The sequence below is a fragment of the Dermacentor albipictus genome, chromosome 7, assembly GCF_038994185.2.
Source record: "Dermacentor albipictus isolate Rhodes 1998 colony chromosome 7, USDA_Dalb.pri_finalv2, whole genome shotgun sequence".
In the NCBI taxonomy this organism is placed as follows: domain Eukaryota; kingdom Metazoa; phylum Arthropoda; class Arachnida; order Ixodida; family Ixodidae; genus Dermacentor; species Dermacentor albipictus.
The window spans coordinates 62,339,249-62,362,858 of NC_091827.1; the positions used below are offsets into that span (position 1 = coordinate 62,339,249).

The 23,610-nt window shown below is 48.6% G+C and overlaps 1 protein-coding gene across 6 annotated transcripts in view; it reads left to right on the top strand.

Annotated features, from left to right (window-relative positions):
* Positions 1-23,610, top strand: part of Snap25 (Synaptosomal-associated protein 25kDa) — a 413,499-nt gene that overhangs the window by 350,234 nt on the left and 39,655 nt on the right. For 3 of the 6 annotated variants that reach the window (XM_065435699.1, XM_065435700.1, XM_065435697.1), the window contains exons 6-7: positions 17,658-17,696; positions 19,018-19,146. In XM_065435699.1, coding sequence (XP_065291771.1) covers positions 17,658-17,696; positions 19,018-19,146 — 168 coding nt within the window. The remainder of the gene's footprint in view (positions 1-17,657; positions 17,697-19,017; positions 19,147-23,610) is intronic. The other 3 variants (XM_065435703.1, XM_065435702.1, XM_065435701.1) reach the window with 1 other exon arrangement.

The window sequence follows — 23,610 nt, forward strand, 5'->3', positions numbered from 1 at the left end:
ATATTATTGTCGGCAGCCGCCGCGTTCTTCGACCTTCGTGAACCCATTGCCTCTTCTTTCTTTTTCTTCTTTTTTCTCTTTTCCTCTGTGAATTTGTATGATGATAGGGGGGACACGTGTGTGAGGCGGATACCGGAGTTTTAGTTTTGTACAGGTGGTCCTTTTTGCGAAGAACTTGTGTTTCGAGTGTCGCGAGTATTGTTGGGAAAATGCCCATGTGGTCGCGAACGGTCGGGTATGGTATAGCCGCGGGTCAAGAACGCAAATGCGATCAGCACTGTTTTTCCGCTCAGCATACTTTCTCCATATTGGGTAGAGGTGCTCCTCGCTGTTGATGGAGAATATCGTCTGCCACGTGGACTATTAAAAGTAGGGGGGGGGGGGGCATTGCTTAGCTTGACATTTATGGCGTTCTATAGACCTCCCAATCGTCGGCAAGCGAAAACACATCCTTGCTTACCCTGTTGTGCGTATATGTAAATCGAACGTGCCATTGCCTTCTGTAGTACTTTTTTTTCAACACGTGGTTTACAACGTTAGGATGGATAGTTGGGCGTGTTGGTTAAGCATGATCTGAAGTGAAGGCGCTAAAACGACGGTGGACGAATAAGGAACAGACACACAAGGTGTGTGTTTGTTCCTTCTTCGTCCACCGTCGTTTTAGCGCCTTCACTTCAGATCGTAGTTTGCAAGTCGCAACAGTCTGCTGCGTATATAACGGCAGCGACTAAGGAGCTCATGTTGGAAAGGTCTGTCTACCGTGATCGTAGAAGCATACTGGAAAGAGCACCTATAGCCACTGGGCCCTACGTAGGTGTATGATCTTAGAGACTGCAGGTTGCGCAAGTCGGAAAAGTATTTACGACAGGCGTGCAAACACGGACGCAAGTAGAACAAAAACAAGTATAGCACAGAGTTGTGATGTGTTGTCCTTTTCGTTATCTTCTATACGGGTTTGATCGAACGGTGGATAACAGAATAATAAACTGTCGTAGAATAGGAGCAGGCACAACACTCGCAGCAGCGCTAAATGTATTTGCGGTGGTTGGTGACTGAATTAATAACTCCGTGATTTATCATCGAACATTTCATTGCAGTATTCAGTAACTAAATTTCTATTCAATTACTGGCATTCTGCTCGACAAACAAGGACAAACTTCTTTTCTTCTTCTTTTTTTTTTAGGGGGCGGGATAGTTTTCAGAGAAAACAAAGCAATATACACAGTGCTGTGCCTAAAAATGAACGTTGGCTTTTTAGACCCATGATCACGAAAAGCTCGTACAAGCTGGTATTTCTGGCATATGCGACTTCAATTTCCGCGAGATTGCGATGATGAGATGATACAAAATGGACGAGTCTGGTTTTGGTTGCAGCTCCTGGTGTTTTTAAAACGTTGTCGATATTTTTTTAGCCTGTGTTTTAATTACTGTGTTGCTTCTCTTTCAGTTCACGGTATGCTTTCCTTTTCGTTGATATGTTGTTAATTTATTGCAAGTTTTGTTTTCTTTTGCGCGAGTGTCTCATTTTTCTCTTTTCTTTCCAGTGCCACTGATTTCATTTTCTTTTGTTCTTTTTTTCTTTTCTCCTTGCTCCCCACCCTTCTTCCCCATGCCTCCTCCCCCGTCTTGCATTTCACCTAACTTTCTTACTTCGCAATTTCTTTTTTCTCGCGTGATCTCCCTCCGCACATATGCACACCTTCATTTGCCGCCACCTCGAAACGGTATCCTCGCTTCGTTAAATCGGAACGCCTAACGATCCCCCAATCTCAATCTTTTTATTTTTTTTTCATTTATTCCCTTACCACTTTCCCCTTCGCAAATGTACATTCATTGCAGCCCCATCGATGCGTACGTTCAACATTCCAGCCTTACTTTTAACATCGCACTACCAAAACTCAAGTCGATTGGCCGTTCTTAATCGTGTAGTCCGAGCACTCTGTAAAGAGCTTGCCCGGAACTTCCACCTCACCGCGTTCTTTTTTTTTCTTCTCCGTTTGCGATGTCTTATTTACGATCCTCTTCATTTGGAACGCCGTCTTCCCTCCCTGACTTTCCGGGAAATACAATGTCGAGAGAGGCCTCCTATTCGTTCTCTTGCACTTTCTCGAGAGTCTCTGCGCGCCTCGTACAGGGGGCAAACTTCGTGGGCCGTCGGAGCCGCGTTCTGGCTTGCAAATTTTATGCGCTGTTAACGAGCTCTACCGGCCGGATTAGATCCGGTCCCGCCCGCGGACCACGTGGTGGCGAGTTCTTTGTCCGGCAGATTAACCGTCGCTTCGACGCGCAGCTTTTTTATTTTTCTTTCGGGGAGGGGGAGGGGCGGGAACAGAGCGGAGCGTGACGCCAATGAGCAGAGCTTTTGTCGGCGCCTAAATTGCGACAAACAGTCGGTCGGTGCGCGCTTAATCGGGATGGCTCGACAAGCTGATCTATTTTGTTCGTTGCTTCGCTTGCAGTTCTTTTTTTTTCTTTTTTAATTCGCGGTGGAAGCGGGCGAACTTGTTAGCTGGCTGCGTGGATTCCCTTTGCCTGGCATCGTTCGGAGCACTTTGCATCTCTCAAGTTTCTGACTTTTAGCCCGGAGGTTGTTGCCCGTTAAACTCGCCCCTTCTCGGAGAGCCAGTCGGTCTCATAACTTGGTGGAAAGTACGTACTTGCAAGTTTCGCCCCACGTTGCTTGATGGTTATCGCGCTACCCTCCTCTCTTTTTCTGACTTTTCGAACACGTTAATTGCGAACTTCTTTCCTGGAATTCCAGAGTGCATAAACCGGGCAGTTCAGGGAAGTCAAGCTTTGAATGCAAATGCTGAATTTCGAATCTCTATCGCGCCTTTGACCGTGCTCCAAACGAGGAAAAGAAGCGAGCTCTAACCAATGACGGGTTATCGTGCGTTGGTCGCTGGATTCCTGATGCACGCTATGAGCGCCAAGTCAAACGGGACGCTACAAGGAGCCGCTGACGCTGTGAGCGCTGGACTTTACAATCGTAGTTTACCGAACACTGTGCTACGTGAATCAGGAAGCATGCGAAACATCATTTTTTTACGGCTCGCGAGAGCCGCTCATCCGGTTATTAAGGTTCTTAATATCGCGTCACGACATAAGGAGATATGTAACTGCACCAACGCCAGTTCTCTTAGCATTGCAGAGAAATAAGTGTCACGTATGCGGTGTAAAAATGCTGTTTGTCGTTGTTTCTGTCTAGTGTAGTCCATTCTAAAGCAGACGTCAGTTGCATACTATGAATATTCTTTTACACCCTTTTTGGCTTATTCCCCAATAATAAATTTCGTATATCTGCATTATTTCCTTTCTTTAGCACTCCGTGCTCACTACTTTCCTGTCAGGAATTTGCGTGCGGTTCGTGAACAAAATGCGCCGCGAGCTCAGCGGTAAAGGAAGAAAGGTTCGCAAGATTGATGGCCTTTATTGTTCGGGCACAAGCTAAGCCCCAAACGGTGCAAAATTTTGCTCGTATTATAGTTTTAGCATTGGTGGTATCCCTCTCGTTTGCATCTGTGCGGTTTTATATTGCGCGGGTAATTTTGCGTCCGTTTAGTTTTTTAACTTGTTTCCTACATGATCAATCCTTACTTCATTTACCTTGCATTCACGCGCCTTGGCTGATGACAGATGGCGTCATTGAGCTGTCTTTAAGAAAAAAAATGAAGTTTTGCTTTTAACGGTAAATTAGTCATGCGATAGCTGGTGAAGCACAATCCGCAAATAAGCGTTAGTCTGTTTCCTGCGATGTTTGCTGGACAGAGAGAGTGAAAGAGAGAGAAAAGAAAAGAAACAGAGAAAAAAACAACGTATGAGTCGTATTCGCTTTGCGAAATTTGCGCCTCCCCGTGGGTAACTGGAAAGACAAAACGACATCCGTGCCACCCAGTAAACGCGAGAAGTCGAGCGCTACAGTTGTCAATACACGTAGACGACGAAAAAAAACTTAATTTATGGAGCACCTCCGCAACTGGGAAGGCGACGTACGTGTCAGAAAACTAAGCGGGTGCCAACACCAGCTATAGCTCAGAGATGTTGAGCGGGCGTTAGCCAATCATGGCAGCTGCTCGTCTGATCGCGCTAATCAGGGCCAGTATTCTCGATCCACTGCTATAGCATCGGCAGGGTGGCTGAGAGGTAGGATCCTGAACTGCCAATCTGTTGGTCGCATGTTCGTATCCTCCTCGAGGCACGATGGTAATTTTTATTCATTGATCTTTTTTTTAATTTTCTCGGGAAGGATATTGAGATTCCAGTGATGGGCAGCGTCGAACTTACAAACGATTAGCGGAATGACTCCATAGCAGCTGTCTTTATAGAAAGAGAGAATAAAAATATATATAAGAAGAAAGAAAGAAAGGAAAGGTTCGGCCGTGTTTCTGGTTCCCGGTATGTGCTTTCTTTTTTCCCCGACTGGCACAGTGACACAGTGTTATTTGAGTGCGAAAACTCGTTTCTCACGCGGTTGTTACTTCCGCCCTGCACTGGGCAGCTTGCCGCAGAAAAAAAAAAGCATGGTTGATGCTATGCGCGTTTAACTTCTCCCCGTTGCTGCCTAGTAAAGACAAGCAGCCAAACTTTTGTTTTTAGCGTTAGGCAGCGGGAGCAAAAGGTAAAACCCTGATCACGCCTCGCGTTCTCGTGGACGTTCTTTCTTGAGTTGTTTTTTCTCTCTCTTTTCCAGTTTGTTGCAAACTGCACGTGTCCGGCCTCACTTCTCCCTAGGGTGTCATTTGAAAGACTCCTCCCTTTCTTTCCACACACACACACACGCAGTCACGTTATATACATATATATATATATATATATATATATATATATATATATATATATATATATATATATATTCATTTTCTTTGCTTGGTTCATGCGATGGTGTAGCTGTTCAGCTGCGAATTTACCTGAAGTTTTCTTTTTTGTCCCCCTCGGATGGCAGGTGCGATCGCAAGATAAAAACGTCGTAATAAGCTTTGTTGCGAGGAACTTCGCTGTGAAGGGCCGGCCGCATTCTTTTTGTTTCTATTTCTGAAAGTCCCAGCCTCGCGTCCACACCTAAAGTTTTGTATTAGTCATTTCTTCAAATAGATTCTACCGCGTATACCTTTTAAAAGTTTCGTTGTTGTTTTTTGCCGGGTTCTCCTAATCGCGCTGGCGTAACAGCGCTATTAACATCGTCGTGAATCGCTTGCTTTGTTTTTCATTCCCGGGTTTCATTCGCGTGCTACTGTATTTGCTGTGACCTAAGCGTGCCCCTTCGTTTCCACCTGTGGTGACTGACGTGCTGGTATTCGGGGAGCTTAGACGAGGGAGGCCGCTTACATTAGGAGCGAATAAAGCTTTGGCGTAGATTAGTTCATTCCTCATTGTTTTTTTTTTCTCTCTCTCTCTCTCTCTCTTCGTCCTGACAACAGATGGAGGTGCTCGAATTCAAGAGATGCTTAAGTTTGAGAAATTACGGCATGTGGATCCCAACGGCACGAGCTGAACCCTTTTCACTCGGACCGCAGCTTGCATCGATCAAGTTTTATTGTTCTTCGTATTATTATTTCTGTTACTAAGCTTGCTACCCTTGCGCGTGCGATATTTGGTGCGCTCTGCACAGTCCTTCTGACTTTATAAGTAACTGCGCGAGATAGTTTTTTTCATCATTCCATGGCGCTTTGAATTGCGGTGCAGCTGCCTGCGAAGTTCTTCAATGCCAGACAGATTGCACTTGGGACGTCGCGATACATTCGCATAGTTGAGGCTGACTGTTCTGCATAGACACCCCACGTGGGAATAATTTGTTTACTTTTATCGGTTCCACGGTAACAGCTTGTGTAGGTCGGCCAGGCGTTACCGTCACGGACAAAAACCACACGCTGTCGTCGCCAGACATCTTCGTTGCTCTTATTTTTTTTTCCTGGACTCCGTCGGCTCGCCTGACTGCCACTGTGCTCCCTCTGTTCGCTTATCTTTGCGCCGTGGCAGCCTTGCGCTTGCCTCGTCCAATTTATCCCCTATGTATCCGCCGGTACACGGACGCAATGCTACTGACCCGAACCCTCGGGGACCGGGTTTAATGAGCATGCCTGTTCGATATGTTCCGTTGCACAGATTATGGTCGCCATCTACTCTTCTTCGTATCTTCGCCTTCTCTTTCTTTTTCTCCTCCTCAAGCGCACTTCGTCTCCACCCGCCACCCCCCCCCCCCCCAAAAAAAAAAAAATCGGCAGTGTACGTAGGCACTTATCGTTGCCGTGTGTAGGTATTCCATTGTTTGGCGGTCGTTATTTACCCTCCGGCATTTATTTGCCCAAGGGTTCGCCTCGAATGCGGAGCCGGTGTGTTGTCGCAGTGGTCCGAGAGAGAGAGAGAGAGAGAGAGCGATGCCGGTGCTTCGTGAAACTCTTGAGAGAGAGAGAGTCGGAAGGTTTTGGCCCCGCGGAATTCAACGAGTTATGGCCGCCCTCGTTTCTGCGCGCGCACTCTAATGACTTTTGCGGAGTTTGCCGCGCCACTGTCGGAGTGGGCGCCTCTCGACCGAGACGCCTGGCTTCGTTGCTGTGTTTGGATGTATTGTCTCTGCGGATACTTTATTTGTGCGCCTGTGCGAAATTTAAATCATTTTTTCTTGCTCGTATCGCTCGGCGCAGGGCATTCTTCTTCCGCGCCTTAAGTTTCGAATGCGGGAATACAGCTTTCGGGTGAATAGTTTAACGTATCCTGCGGCGTTGTTGTGTTTTTCTTTCTTTTTTTAATTCGCGTTTATTGGGCGCGCCTCAGGAACTTCTGTTGAAATCCATAGGAACTGAGAAATCGTTTCGCTCGGCATTCGCGTCAACGAAATTGAAAAAAGTTTGTTGCATTTAAACTTCTGAAAGAAAAGAAGATAACATCTACGGACTTCGGAAAGCAGATTCTTTTAAAATGAAGGCTATGATTCTTTTTGCAAAAGCTAATGAAAGTATGAAATTCTGTTATTCTGTTAGAATGTCAGAGGTTAGAGTAACGATGCTTCACTGAATCGTCAGTTTAAAAAATAAATTGGAGGACGCTTAAGCTTCGCCTTCAAGAGTGGAACGCGATAGCGTTATCGCACCCCGTTCGCACCGCCCACTGTTAGATATGGAGCTGTTTCCTGCGATTACTTCGAGTTCCCGAAACCACTTCGAAACGCAGCACAGCTAATTGAGGAATGCAGAAGCAGGAAAAGCACATTCCAGAGGAGCGCCCAGGCAAACAAGTTGAAGGCCACAAGACAGGTGCAAACCAAGACGGCGGTAATGCGCCGTGACAGCCAGACGTGCCGGGAAGGCCCAAGCGTACCTCTCTTCGCCTTTGAAGAAGACATTTGCTACCGCTGTGGGGCCGTAGCACCGGGAGCAGGTGGGCCTCGGACAATGGAGCATGAGCAGCCCTCCCCTTCTCCTCGTTAGAAGAAGTGCACTGCCAGTGTGCGAGGCAAGACCGCAGAGAGCCGCCAGGTGTGACACCGCGACACGGGCGCCTACCATTGGCTGAAAATGGCGTCATCTGAGCGGACTCTCCCATTGGTCAAACATGACGTGACTTACAGTGCTCAAAGGGTTTATAAGAAGCGTTCCAGAGAGACCAGAGCATTCCCTGATTCCCCGATTCACCTCTCTAGAACTTCTTGCCGCGGGCCGCAGCGTCCGAGTTGCTGCCGGCCCGTAATGACCGTACGACTGTTAATTGACGCTCACCTCCTTGTAAATAATGTAAAATAAATACTCCCAAGTTGGGTTTTCATCCCGAAGTCCGTCCCCCAACCCCTACACCACTCATTCGCTCGGCATGCTCTTGACGAGACGAAGGGGAGAAGTGGCAGAGTGGCGCGCCACCTGTCAGGGCAGCGCCGTACATGTCGAGGAGGGGGTCTTCTGTGTTTGCCGCAAGATGGCACATCGTGTGCGCCAAGCGCAGAAGAAATGTAGCGGAAACGTACTTCGCTACTCGTTTAACTGCGACTTCTGTAATTTACATCTGTAGTTACCGATATACACCGCAGTATAACTTTCTATGGCACGTTTCTAAGGCAACAGCGCATTCAATAGAGGCGCTTTTGTTCCGCTTTGAACCATCGAACACATGGCTGAGTGGTAGCGTCTCCGTCTCACACTCCGGAGACACTGGTTCGACTCCCACCCAGATCATCTTGCAAGTTGTTTTTATTTATGAATTGCCTACCGAAACTTTTTCGCTCACGGCCAACGCTGCCGACGCCCGCGACACCGGCTTTTCTGTGACACGAGCTCCTTAATGCTGTCGCGTTAAAAAGCAGAATAAATGAAACTGAGGCCCTGGAGATCAGTAAGACACGTCTGGAAATCTGGTGACTCCATGAAAGGTATACCATGCATGAAGCTAACTTTCTACAGCGAATAACGTAGCTTAGATTTTAAGGATGTTTAAAGATTTCAGTATATCAGAAAGCATGAGAAACACTTTGGTATCATGTGACAGCCCCGTTTCAAGAGACGCGTGCATCATCATCATCAGTATCATCATCATGGTCACTACGAAGTCGAGATGGACTGTCGGGTGTAGGGATATTCTAGAATACCAAGGTCAGTCATTGCGCTAGGAATGGTAGCTCTATATGACAGTAACAATGACTCCGCGCTTCTACTGCTAGGCGCAACAACTAGAGTAAAAAGATTAAAAAAAAAATAAAATGAACCTCCTCAATTGTCAAACTGTGTGTAACGCACGGGGTACCTAAACCCTACACGAGGTGTGTACGTCACGTGGAATAAACGCCTCTCGTTCTGGTCCGAAACTTTACCGCTAGCCGCAAGAGCGCGTTGTGTTGCACACGGCTCGCCGACCTCGGCACGGCTATCTGATTTCGTCTTCTGGCCAGTAAACAGGACGTATCCGGAGCAAGTCGCAAAATAGCCACGTCGAGGGCAATTAGGATCTCGCGTTCGTAACGCGCACAACTCCACGTCCGTGTGTCTCAGCGCCACTGCACGAAACCAAGCCGCTACTGCGGCCTAGTTCCGTGCAGTGGGGTCCGCTGCTGTTGCAGCTTGGCAGGACGCACGAATGGAGTGCTTGTAGTTAAGTTTAAATGGATCCTAAGGAGAATAAAAAGAAGCACTCGGTGAACTTAGATTGGTGGAGTGTTCTCTCGTAACTGTATTTTCATCCCTTCGCTAGAAAAAAGAAAATAAAAAAAAAACGGGTGGGAAAGGGGAAGGCGAATCTTCCCTCGCATATCGCACGAAAGCCGCAGCTCTGTTCGGTGCATCAGTGTGTCGTCACAGATTTGAAATTGTGTTATAGTATTTGAACACTTTTAGCGGAGAAAAAATGTTCAAGCTGCCAACGCTTTAGTCTTTGGTTCACATAGGAATATATAGCATTTATTATGAAGCCTGGCTCTTGGAGCCCTCCTTGAAGAAACGCATTAACGCACGCGGATGATTTGCATACCTCGTTCGGCGTCCATTTCCGGAGAAAAGGAACTGCGCAGTTGCGAATGATAGAAAAGCTGTGAGATTTATTTTCCGACCATAAGTATGCTTGAGAGTACGTAAGTCAGACATTTACTGACTTAACAGCCGAAGGAGAGTAGTCGTCTTCATTAGTTTCGTACGGTGAAGGTCCTCTCTTTCTCTCTCTCTCTCTCTGCGTGTTTTACCCCAAGTATTCGCATGCGGTCGATACTGACTCCGTTTCATTCCGCTATCCTTCTCGTATATATAATACAGAAGACGTCTGGATTATCGGAACGTGCAATGGTACTTTCGATAGCGTAGGGCAGGCAGTCTTTAAGCAGAAGTAGCGCAACAACGTTGCAACACGGAAATAAGTGTATGACGACGAGAGAGAGACAGAGAGAGCGGTGTTTTGTCTTCGCTGCACCTTGTATTTATTAAAGACTAACATTGGTTAACTTGCCCGGCTGCTATGGTTATATCTTTTAGTCACAATTTAATTCCCTTTTCTCGATACTCATGCTGAAATATTTCGTAGCCCGCATGTATTTGGCTGCATTAGTGAGTTTTAGCTTCGTCTCGTTACAGTACGGAAGGGCATTATGTTATGTGGCAAGCGTTTGGGCCAGTTAAGGTGGTACAGGCGCAAGGCAGAAGAGGCTGAGTGCACGGCCGATTCAGAAAGCACGGCGCACGTTAAACCCTCTACTTCTACACGAATTATGCGATGTAAACGTGCGGAATTATAGGAGTGCGAACAGCTTCTTGTAAAAAAGAGCGGTAATGATGGGACACAGGGCAAGAAAGCACGCCCTCTGCACTCTGTGTTTCGTCCTCGTGCTCCTTGACGCAATAATCCGTGTACCAACCAGCACTTCCCTTTTTCCCAAAGTTTCAGAATGGGCGCTAAAGGAAGGGACACCTTGTCGAGGGCGGCAGAGAACTAAAGGGCGTCGCGAAATGAGGAAAGTTGCAGGTATAGTAAGGTACCAGCTGGTTGCAAAACAGGAGCGGGTTAAAGGTTACTTGTAGAGGGAGGGCCTTCGTCTTGCAGCCCACACGATTTAGTCTGATGACGATGTTGATGACAAACCAACGAAAGTGAACACGATTCTTGAACGCAAAAGGAACCATTCCGGAAATGTGCCCGACTCTCGCCGCAGTGCTGCCGCATACGGGTCAACCATGTACGATAGTTCGCCGCCCGCTGCACGTAACTGCGGGCCTTCCCGAGAGGAAGTAGGTATAAACCCGAGCGCAAAAGGACAAAAAGGTGCCGAGCCTGACGCGTCCCCCTCTCTCAGCCTTCCACCGTGCGGCGTCGTTATGCGACCGGTGATTATCCGGCGTCACGCGGGGAAGCGCTGGGCTCTCCGCTTTTGCTGCCGGGGCCGGCGTAATGTCGTCTCATCGCTATTCTTCGATTCGTGGCTTCTCGTTCTTTCTTTCTCTCTTCCTTTTTTTTCCCCCTGTCGTTGCGTTAGCGTTCGGGCTGCTCGTCGCGTTCGCCTAATATACCCGACGCGACCTCCTGGCATTTTCCGCGCGCGCACCGAACATTCCCTCTCTCTCTCTCTCTCTCTCTCTCTCTCTCTCGAGTTGTGTGCCTCTCGGTCGATTCGTCGTCCTCCTTGGCCGCATCGCGATCCGGACCCGCCGTGGTTGCTCAGTGGCTATGGTGTTAGGCTGCTGAGCACGAGGTCGCGGGATCGCATCCCGGCCACGGCGGCCGCATTTCGATGGGGGCGAAATGCGAAAACACCCGTGTGCTTAGATTTAGGTGCACGTTAAAGAACCCCAGGTGGTCAAAATTTCCGGAGTCCCTCACTACGGCGTGCCTCATAATCAGAAAGTGGTTTTGGCACGTAAAACCCTATATATTATATATTATATTATCGCGATCCGCGCGGTCTCGGAGTTCGTGCGCGGCTCGTGAGTTGGGTACACGCTCGCAGGACAACGTGCACCGTTGTACTTGATGCGCTCGGCCGGTAAGGCGACGCCACGTGGTCGAGTGGCGTCGCCTTACCGGTCGAGGCTTAATTTGGCGGGAGCTCGTAGCCGCGGCTAATGGCCCTCGATGGCGATGTGCGAGGAGGAAGGAGACGGAGCTCGCGAGCACCGATTCGAGATCGCATTTCTATGTCTGACCTGGCCCGTCGGCGATAAGGAAGCTTCACTGGAGGGCCGCCGGAAATGAGCGTAAGAAATGGACCGGGAAAAGAGGACACTGGCGCGCGCAGTTTCCAGAGCGCACGGAGAGGCTGAGAGGAGGAGGAGGGGGGGGGGGCAGGGGTTGACAACGCATCCTAAGAGTGTAAATGCAGGCAGGTCAAGGTGGACAGGCTTTTCTGGTGATAATCGCTACGGCGAACGCGGTGAAGAAGTAGTTAAGAACAAACAGCAATGACCTCCTGACCCGAAATCGTGTGGAAAAATGGAAGAGGGCTATCGAGGAAGCGAAGAGGTGCTTATTTCAGGTCACGAGTTTGAGGGCACCGCGAAAATAATACAGAAGGCTCTCTAACAAGGCCAAATTGCGGATGTGTTGTCGTCTTATACCGCTTACGTACCTAAGGGAAGCTTGAGCTGCTGTCTTCGTTATGCAAATAGCGTATACTTATGAAAAGTGGGACGCGCGTCTCCCTGCGGAACCGTGAAAACAGATTTCTATTATATTTCTTGCATATAAACGAGAACCTTTGGTGTATTTAAGGAGCAGACATTTTTCTTATATCTCTCGAAAGTGACGACAAAGAGAGAGAGAGAACAAGCGTTTAATATGGCGACTCAGTGAGGAAGAGTTCTTTCTTCACCCAAGGCGGGTGGCCTCCTCAATCCGTGTAGTCATTGGCCTTTGCTGCTTCCCTGACCTGGTTCACCAGCTTTCGCTTGTCATCCAAGTCCGAGGCTGCGAGCATGGCCTCCCACGGTTCTTGCCAGTCATTTCCCGTGCTTCTGTTTTCGGCTCTTTGGTTGAGCTTCTTGATTGTTTGGTTGATCAAGATTAGTACACCCCATCACCATGTGACAAAGGGTGTCCGGCGGCCCGCAGGACAGGCAAAGGTTGAATTAAGAAAACTCAGTGAAATATTATGTAGGTAGTCCATTACTTCCGCAGCGGAAATAGGTATCGCAGTCTCGTCAACGGCACCGGTTGGTGCGTAAAAATTGAAGATAAACATATAGCGCATGATACATGAATTCGGCACTACTTCTTGATTAAGACATGTGCGAAGCTCACCTAAGCTGGCGCCGGACTATTGTGGATTTAATGCAAATTAAATCGGTAAGCTTAAATGCCCGATTTAAAGGTTACATGTATTGTTGTTCAGTAAAGTCTGTGTGTTTTCTTCTCGGATTATAGTTGTAAAAATAGCCCGTTTTCATCTTAAGTTTTGGCTTCTCCGGGTTGCGTCAGCGTATGAAGCAAAACTCGAGGCCTTACTAAAGATTTTCTTCAATAGCCACTGCGATGGTTTGCTCGTTTAAAATATAGTATGTGCGATTAAAATCTGCCTTAGAGGTCAATAAAGGTCGTCATTTCTGTATACCCGGAGGTTGGGAGTTGCAGCCTGATGTTTTCCGCGATTTTTCATCGTTCTTTTCCCGAGTGGCTCCGGGTAGCGCAGCGTTCTTTGACTGTTTTGAAAAGTTACCTGCCGTGTAGTCCAGTCCAAGAAACATGTTGTTTGGTTGAGGGAAAGTCGGAATCGAAATTAATTCCGTGTTTGACGCGCACATCGGAGCCTAGAAGTTTTTGCTGGAATGAATAAAGGAAACGGGTGATCCCGATCCAACGATGCTTGCTGTATCGCGTGAAGTGGGTCAGTGACAGGAATGTGTTTGTGGTAGTTAGTTCGCCCACGATGCCGTCATTCGAGGAGTAGTAGTTTCTACATGCTGTTAGCAGGACGTTTACTATCTTTTTTTTCGTTTTGTTTATCTGTTCGACAGGACTTATTTATTACTGTTTCTCAGCGGAACGGCCGATCAATCACGTCGGAAGACCTAGACTCCATATAGGGGGCCATCGCACGCTCTGGGCCTGTCAGTTCCGTCTCGTCGGTCTTTCTACCCGCCTTGGGGACACCAGTGACGTACCACTTTCGGTCCTGTCGAGGGGGGGGGGGGGGGGGGGTTTGATCACCCATCCTTTCTTTGTCGTCCTCTTTGTTGTCCTTAGTCTCCTGGTTCTCTGAAAGTTTCGCAGAGGACTTCGTGGTCTGAGCAGCGTAATTCACTTCCGCTTCCGGCCGGCCTATGGTCCGTCGGTACGCGGCATACCTCGTATGCCGAGCTTTCCCTGCCTTAGCTTCACGACCCTTTCCGATGAGCCACTCGACGTACTGTCCGGGCGTCCGCCTGTTTTCGGAGGATTCGTTCACCCCCCGGCGTGGCGGCTCTCTTGCTTTGGTGTTTTCGGTTGCCGAACGCGAGGTCGTAGGTTCGATTGCCGACCGCGGCGGGTGCATTGCGGTGGGGGCGCAGTGAGAAAATGCTAGTGTGTGTACTTAAATTTAGGTGCCCTCTTAAGAAACCCTGGCGCTATGAATGAACCCGCTGCTCTGCGTTTAGCGTAGCCCCCTGCGTTGTTACCTTTCTTCGTGAAACCTCACAATTTGTTTTTTGGAGTGTCGGTCCGGCGGCCGAGCTTTGTAAACGTGCTGCTACAAACGTAGGTCACTCCAACGGGAGCAGAGTGAACAAGTTTTCAGTAATATTTTGATATCTCTAGTGTGGTTGCAGAGAATGCGACTTTGGTGACTCCGTCCGAGTGAATCGTGATGTGTTCACTCCTTCGATCAACGGGCTCATAAGATCGTGATTTGTTGAATGAAGGCTTTCGCTGCCTGCTAAATCGAAGATTTCTCTTCTTTCTTCGCTTATGTCCTAATGTGTGTCGTAGTTTAAAACCTCATTTGATGACACTTCGGGAAAGCGGAAAACTGCCGCGATTCCTGCTCCTGATGCAAGTGGTCTTCAGGCAATTCGTTTTCGTAATCCGCACGCCTGAGCATTGATTAGCTTCGAGATAGTGGATTTCAGCACGGACGCGTACTTACGTGGATATCTTCTATATTGCGACCGCCGTCAAGAACAAATAATAATAAGAAGAAAAAGAAAAACTGGAGTGGTTTGCAGTCGTTTTGAGTTACTCTTCTGATAGGCCTAATGACGACCGGAGAGGCTGTCAGGCACTCCGAGAGGACGGCACGTCGATCCGTTAATACAGAAGAAACTCGATTTTTAACGAGTTTCCGAGTAAGTTCGGAGCCTCCCGTCGGTCCGCACTAGTCGCCGTGTCTCTGTGTCGTGTTTAACGTCTTGCGTTGCCGCCTCCCGAAGAAGCTCGACCGTTGAAGGAAGCGAAGGCATTTCTTTTCTTCTTCTCCTTTCGACCCTCCGCGTAATTTACTTTCTCCCTCTTTTTTTTTTTTCTGACCCCGCTCTCAACCCGGCAAGAGCGTCTCGCGCTAATGGCGTTGCCCTTTCTCTAATGACGGGGAGGGAGAGGGGAGAGAAGCTTTCCGCACAACTCACGTCTCTAGAAAATGAACTTTCTTTTTTTTTTCTCTCATCTCGTCCAGCCCTCTCTGCGCACTCGGATCGCGTTGTTATTTACTCTGTTTTTTTTTTTCTTTTGCGAGGGCTCCTGTCTGCGGTGCTCCGGCTCCTCTCGAGCGAAACGCAAATGGTTTCGCTTCCAGCGACACAGCCTAGGCATTCGGCGTCGTGAAATGGCCCGCGCGCATGCTTATTCCGACCGTTGTGTACTTAGCGCTTCAGATTCAATGCTCGCCAGCTTCGCTCGTCGTCTTGGTGGCTGCGCGCAATTTGAAAGAGCTCCCGCGCAGCGTGTTCAGCCCGCGGAGCTTCGTACGAAAAGTTTACCGCGGGGAACTCTGGCGCTGCCATTGTTGTATCGCCGTAGCAATGATTGTTAGAGCGTGGATTTTTTCCGATATCCGGGCTTCTTGTTTCAACGTTCCTGCAACTTTCATTTCATTGCGCTTTTCCTTTTCTAAATTTGCCTAAATTTCCAAGCACTTGTAGCGTTCTAAGCCACAGCAAGGCAAGAAGACTCTTCGTGCGTGTATAAGGATTACGCAATGGGTCATGTATACGCGACATTTTGTTCAAAATAACCTTTCTTTTTTTTTTCGGAGTCATGAAACCGTTTCGAAGCCAGGAGGACCAAGTTTAGGGAAATGCACGTACTGCACATCGTTACCGTGCTGGCTGAACCGGCCCGTATATGCAGCTCCTGTAGAGACTAAGGGATCAGAGTTCCCTATCGTAAAGTTTTGTAGCAGACTTCGTGGTTCAGCGCGTAAAGATAGGAATATACATGTACAGTTGGGCTCGACGGATTCTTTAGAACGGAAGGCGGAATCGTGGCGAGTTTTTGTCAGAATTTCAGGATAGTAACTTTTAGCCGATACCTCGTTAGGATTCACTAATCCGCCAGTCCCGAGGACAAGCTGAAGTGTTCCATTTATCGATTACATTCTTTATTTCTCTTTCTATCGAGTCTGTGCAATACAGGTGCTGTGCTCATTGTGTCCTACCGTAAAGACATTCACTGTACTGTAAATAATGTCCACTAGGTGTTTTCCTTAAATGTAGTGACGAACGCTCGATGTGAAGAGGAGGAACATCTGAGCTTAATGTGACACGAAGCGGTGGTGCCAGAAACTTCGTTAGGGCGTGTTTTCCTCGAGTTTGAGACTTGTCCAGGAGAAGGCACACTGGTGCTTGCAAGTGTAAAAAGCGATATCATTTAGAATTCTCGTAGATCTTTGCTGTGTTTTCCTATGCCCTCTCCAGCCACGTTGAAACCTTTCCATCATACGTGACGCTCTTGCTAACAACGTATCAAAGTAGAGACTAATTTTTTCCCCAGTGTCCTTTGCGGGGTCACATCATCTGATTCCTTCTGACTAACAGCACGTGGTATTCCTAACTACCTCACGCTAACGCCCAGTAGTGAAAGGTTTAGGGCGGCAATTTTTGGGGGAGATCTATCTGTCCAGCCAGCCCCCCTTTCAATACAGTGAACCCAAGTGCTTTGACAGACTTCAAACAGAGCCGGTTCGGATCTCGGAGGTGAAAGCTTTTGTCTCTGTTTAACGAGACGGGTAACGTGCAGTGGTACGGTAAGTATGCCGGTGTGTTGGTTTCAGACATGGCAAGTACTTGTGAGATTTTCGTACACGTGATAGGGTGACACTCTGTGCGGCGAGTGGATTTTTTTTACGTTTTGTCGGAATCAATGTGGTTTTTTTCCCCTTCTGTAACGTTGTTGTTCTTGCCAGCTATAGCCTTTCCGGTGGAGGTTTTTCGGCTCTACGCTTTCGAGTGGCCGTCGTGATGTGCCTGCCTCGTGGTCTGTCGTCTTGCGTGTAATGGCGGTGATAGTTTCTTGCTTGTGTTGCCTGCGGTGTTGTTGTGGGTCGAAGTGGGACCGCAGAAGCGTATTCGTTGCTGTCTTTGGTTTCTGCGACGCCTATATATTGTTCCACTAACCTTCGCTGCCTTAATCATCGTCTGGCAAGTTAAAAGCAAACGTTTGCAATGTAATCATCGTCTGGCAAGTTAAAAGCAAACGTTTGCGAACCTGTGTACGAAAGTTTTCTTTTTGCACACTGTACCATTAAACGATAATAGCGGCCAACGTAAGCTTCATTACGTGCACGATTTCTTTCAAACTCCCTTCCTTCGCTCATGCTTCACTTTATCTTCACGTTGCCTTATTCTACGCCTAAACTGCTAACCTCCATTCCTTCCCTCTTACCTTTCAGATGCTGTAGCATATAGTAATTCCTAATGTAAGCTTCATTGCGTGCACAATTTCTTTCGAATTTCCTTCCTTCGCTCATATCTCACTTTATCTTCACGTTGCCTTCTTCTGCGCCTAAACTGCTAACCTCCATTCCTTCCCTCTTACCTGTCAGATGCTGTAGCATATAGTAATTCCTAATGTAAGCTTCATTGCGTGCACGATTTCTTTCGAATTTTCTTCCTTCGCTCATATCTCACTTTATCTTCACGTTGCCTTCTTCTGCGCCTAAACTGCTAACCTCCATTCCTTCCCTCTTACCTATCAGATGCTGTGGCTTGAGCTGTGCTTCCTCCTACCTTTGTGCACGTTGTATTAGTTTCTCATTGTCTACCTCGCTTCGTCTTGTTTTCTCCTTTCAGGGTGTTGGTTAGGGCTGAGGAAGTGGCCATGACACTCACGTAAATGCCTTGAGAAGTGCTACCATTGGGGGCTGCGTGTGGAGTGCACGCTGTGGTGCTGGTATTTGTCGGGTCGCATTTAAGAGGAGCCTATTACGCTCTTTGCTTACCGGAATGTGCAATGTCGGTGAAGGCGGGGTCGTGTGGAGTTGAGTTGGTGTGACTGCGTTGGTGGTGGGCCTCACCTTGCTTGCTGCCTATCGCTTATTTGAAGCATTTGATCGCTTTAGCGTTCTTTACTGGCGTTGGTCCCCTCCTTGGTGGTTGTGCATTTGTGAACGTTTGCGGGGTCAGACATTTTGGTGCCTTCCTGCCTTCTGTGATCCGGTGTAGGTACCGCGCCACTTGGTATTTGGTTGGTATGTGTGCAGGGGACGCCTGCTCTAGTGTAGTCGTTTGGCTCGCGTGTTTTCGCCGCTGTCACTTATAACGGATAACTGCTTACCTGCGTACATTTGAGCTTTCACAAGGTTAACGCGATAGATAACATTTTCTCTTAAAAATGTTCAGATTGTCGACTGAGAGCTTGGCAATGCTTTTTGTAGTCGTGCCGTCTTTTTCCCCGTTTCTGAGGCATAAAGTGTGAAATCACCCAAGTGTTCCCTTATCTAGTTGATATTGCGGCGATGAACTAACTGATAACGAGCTTAACTGAGCCGCTTTAGTTTCAGTGAGTGCTACATATGTTGAGGTTTCTTTTGTCTTATTCTGGCACGAATATTTTGATTAATCGTCTGAAATTGCGGCATATAGTCTGCATTCGACGCTGTAGGGTACCGTATGTCTTCTCCGCACGTATACCCAATATGCAGGAAAGTATCCTTGAGGGGATTGATGGCGCTCATTTTGTTCGAGGAGGTGACTGCTAGGTTCCTTATGGCAACTCTAGTACATTTTATCTCGTTCGGCTTCCTTGGCATCTTGCTTCACTTTCGCAGAGACGTAATAATAAAATAATAAAGGTTTAAAAATAAATTTTGAAGTAACTGTATCTAAGATGCAATTATCGCTGAATCGAAACTGACTGTAAAGCTGGCTTTGCAGCTATATTACCCTTAGTACGGAGAAAGCATTTTGTGTGCACACTCGCGCGCTTGGAAGCTAGGAAGGAAAGCTCTCCGATGTACGTCGGAGGAGCCCTACGCGGCATACTCTCTCGAAATAAGTAAAAAAAAAGGAAAAGAAGGAAAAATAAAGGAGGTGAAGTGCCGAGCAGAACGAATATATCTTAAGTGTTTGTGGAATTTTGGTGCTCCGTACACACGCAGAGAGTGATGATGAGACCAATCCCTCGTCTCGGCGCGATTTATCCTACGCACAGGGGCAAGGAGTTCAAGGAAGACGCCAGCACGTGGAAGGCCAACGAGGACGGGAAGGTGGTGAATAGTCAGCCTGCCAGGGTCATGGACGACCGCAACGGAGCCGGTCCAACCAGCGGGTACATCGCCAGGTGAGTGCCGGGGACCTGTGCTGCCATCGGCTTAAACTGGCACCTTCGCTGTGTCCGGCCGGTCCTGTGGCGAATTTTGGGGGCGGAGGCGTTTTCGCTGCTGCATGTCTGACGTAGTCTGTGTGTGTTGTGCCGAGGTGCGTTGCACCGAGTGTGGCACGCTTTCCTGACGCTCTCGATTGCTGAAGCATGAGGTTACGGTGGCCGCACTCCGATGAGGGTGAAATTAATTTTAAAAAACTCCCATGTCCCGTGCATAGGGGGCGCGTTAAAGATCCCCCTGGTGGTCAGAATGAATCCGGAGTCCTCCGCACTATGGCGTGCGTCATAATCAAATCGTGGTTTTGGCAAGCAAAACCCCAGAATTCATTCATTCCTGGCGATCAGAGCAGCTGCCCACCCAATAGATGACCAGCAGGGCAAGATGAGACAATCATCTAGTGAAGGGAGCCGCACCTGGTCATGTCGACCCCGTTTCGTACTCTGTGTTATCGCTGTTGTCCCCAGCAGAGTCCGAAGTACGTATCTCGCGCTTTCTAGACAAGTGTTTCGAACACTGTAGGAAGTAAACTTGCAAATATTTTACTTCCAGTTAGTTTCTCAATGATATGGAAGGGCTGCAATTAACTGATTACACGAGAACTGGGTAATCGGCGCGATTTCTCTTCCGGCTATGCCTGACTCCTGAGCGCGGCATTACCGGTTTGATTCACTATCGCGATAGTGTAATTTAATAAGACCGAAAAAGCAAAGTTGACCCTGTTTTGAGGTGGCGTTGCACGTCGAAGAACCCCAAACGTGTCCTAAGCTAATCCCAGCTAATCCGGTGCGCTCTACAGCAGCGTCCTTTGCAGGCAGACACCTTTGAGACGTTGAAATCAATCGATCGATCAATGAATCAATCAGTCAGTCAGTAGTCGGTCGGTCAATCAACCAATCAGTCAATAGATCATTCAGTCGGTTGATAGAGCAATAAATCAATTTGTCGGTTGATAGATATTGTCACGAGAGGAAAAGCCAGTCAGTCAGTTCTAAGCGAACGGCCGTTCACAGTTCGTTTCTGCAGCATTTAACCTCTCCCCAACTTTATTTATTTATTTTGTTTTATTATTATTATTTTTTTGGAGGGAGGGGTAATGGCACGCGCTAGTTACGCTAGAAGTCGAGAAAGAAGAGGTGTGCGTGGTAGCTGCTGCAGAAACGAACTGTCGTTCACAGTTCGTTTCTGCAGCAGCTACCACGCACACCTCTTCTTTCTCGACTTCTAGCGTAACTAGCGCGTGCCAATATATAAATCAATCAGTCGGTCGATAGATCAATAAATCAATCGGTGACGCGTCCAGCCAAAGCGTAATCGCAAGTTGGCGCGCATTGTGTCGCCCGCAAGCGAATTCTCGGACCCTGCACTTCCAGGAAGTCGGTCTTCGCGTCGCGCGTCTCTTCTGCGCACTGTTGCTGGTCTGCGATTCGATCGTATCGAATGGAAGTTTCGTCGTCTCACCTTTCTTCTCCTTGCGCCTGATTCGACTTCCTCATTCGCTTTCGACTCGTGCCTTATGTCGCTTATCATCTCCGAGCCCCCGCCGTCTCAGCGCGCAACTTCGGTAACGACTTCTTCGACGCAGAGGCGGTGTATAATCATCGGGCCCCGCTGAAGCCACCCAACCTGCAAGCAAGCGAGCAGTCAAGCAGGCAGGCCAAGGGGAAGATCGGCGGGCAAGCGCAACTACCCACTCATGCGCCGGCTCTTCAGGACCCGCTTCCCTATCGTCCCGTTTTTATTCTCCTTCGATCGCTTGTGGGGACCCGTTTTGGACACAAGCTGCCTTTGACGCGCTACCATTCTCCGCCGCTTACCCTCTCCTTCTCCCCCTCCCGCCTGTCAGCCATCGACGGTTAGGCGAAGAGGACGCGGAGGCGTTGCTTTGGCTTTTTCTTGGGGATAAAGTTGTGGGGTGGTTGGTAGACGATTGCGCGCTGGAGTAGCCGACGTGTTCTGAAAAGCAAGGGGAAAGGGAAGTGTGTGGAGGGGACCGGTGGCTGGGAGGGAGGGGAGGTGGAGAGACGGAGCTTCTTCGCCTGCGATAGGAAATCGTTAGACGCCTCCCCACTTCATTCTCGGCCGCCCCTTCCGCAGTGGCGCCTGCCGCTGCCACTTCCGCGTTTCCGCCGACGCGGCTTTCGGAAGTGGCGCCGACGCTAGCGTTATGTGTGAATCTTCTGCTTCATCGCGCCGAAAATTTCTCTCCCCCCAGAGCGGCCTATGTATAGGCTGTAGGTTGCTTTTCGTTTCTTTTTTTTTTCTTTCTTGCTCCTATTTCCTCGTGCATTTTAATCAAGCGTCGAAGAATGCACTTCCTGATCTCTAAGAAGCCTTTCCATTTCCTGCGCGAAGAATTGCGGGTGGCTCGGAGTAACGCGTCTTACTCAGCGCCACGACGCTTTTTTTCCCCTGTTATTGAAAGGCGCTGGGAATGAAGCCTCGAGCGACTATTACGTTGCCGTGGCCCTTTGGGTCGTGCGTTAAACTCGACAGCGTTGAAGTCTTCATTCACCTCCTCGGCGTCCAAATTACCGCCGGGCTTTTTTTTTCGCGTAGTCTTCTCGACCATCGACGTTTCCTCCGAACGTGCCTGAAACTAGAGCTGTTTTGTCGGGCGCACATGAATTTATAATCGAACCGAGTCCGCCTGTATGTATAAGTTCTTGACTACGATGAGACGAAAGACCCGTTGAGGTGGCTCCGCTGTTATGGTGTTCGGCTGCGGAGCAGGAGGTTGCGGGTTCGTTTGCCGACCGCTGCGGATCGCATGCCTGTATGCCGTGCTTCGGGTGCAATTAGAAGGGGCACCACGGGCTCGAAATTAGTCCGTAGGTCTCCAAGGTGGCGTCCTTCAGGACCCAGTTTCGGCGCCTTAATGCCCACAATTTATTTAGCTGCAGACGAGAGGGAGCGCCAGTACCCAGTCCGTCCCCGTTTTTTTTTTATTGATTCGTGTACCTTGTCTCACTCTTTTTTTTAATAAAGGGAAAAAGTGACATCCACCCAATTGTAGCAATTCCTGCAAAGAAAACCCATACAGGTTCCTCGAAGGAAAAGCCTCGCAGTTGAAGAAAATCTTGTCCTGGTCCGGGACTCCGTTGCTGTGGTCCCGGGTTCAAGTCCCGGACCAGGACGAATTTTTCTTCAACTGCGAGACTTTTCTTTCGAGGAACCCGTATGGGTTTCCTTTGTAGCAGCTGCTACAATTGAGTGGATGTCTAACTTTCCCTATATTGATAACTTCCCTCCACTTTGCGGGTTTCCGTAGAACTATTACGTCTCATTCCTTTTTTTATTTATAGCATCTTTTTTAATAGCCTAAAAGCGACTAACTTTGTAAGAAAGCTTTGAGATAAGCAGATCAATTACCGCGCGTTCGTTACTATACCGGAGGTCAGGTTCGTGCGATAGGATAACGGCTACGATGACCCGTGGCTGACCTCGATCAGGCCGAAGCATTCTTTTCCTGCATATTGATTCCACCTGGTCGCAGGTTTAGCGTTGTTCCGCGACCCAGCGTCTTCGTGGTCGTCTTATAAGGATCGCAAATCGGGCGAGTTGGCAACGACCCGCTCTGCAGCTGCGCAGCTTACACACGAGGGACGTGCAGAGAAAACGGGAGGCACGTGCCGGTTGCCGACGGACTGAGTTTATTGCGTCAGTTGCGGCAGTCTGTGTATACACTCCTAACGTCGCCTTTGGGAAGCGCCGCTCCTGCGCGTGCGCAGTCTCTTTAAAGCGAGATCGCACGCTGAAAAGTGGCAGATGTACAAAAACAAAGTTCGCAATAGGGTGTCAGAAAATTTGGTTGTGGTAATTCATGGTGCGTTTTTCTTTTTTTCTTAACATAGGTACGGAATACGACAGTATAATAGCAAGAGCTTGGTGGCGCAACCTACAGCCACGTTCCGAGGGGCACGCTCATAGCATCCATACATACATCGATCCAGCAGCCAATGCCTCAATACGAAGCGAAATTTGCCAACGCGTCTAGTCAAGAGCGGCCAGAAGGGGCCTTTGTCTGCGGATTCGTATCATGGCACGAGTAGAAAAGAAACCGAGAACCGATGCGCTGAAAAGTGGCAGTGCGGTGCCATAACCAAGCGCCGCATTGTTACAACGTGTCTTCAAATTTTACGACGTCTGTGTTTCTGTGCATGCGGGGGTTATTGCAGAAGTTACGCTCTACGGAGTGTATAAGCTGCCGTAATTCGTGTAGTAGACTCGGCAGGAAGTCGGCTCGAGTTCTGCGTTTTCTTAATGCGTCCCCGTTGTAAGTGAGGCTGTAACACGGTTAGGGTTGTGTTCTTGCGCAGGTGGGGCAGAAAAATAACTCGTGACGCTCCCTAGTACGCGGCGCAGCACCCACGGGTCAGTGTCGCCGTCTCCGCGGATAACCGCATCGAAAAAAAAAAAGGAAA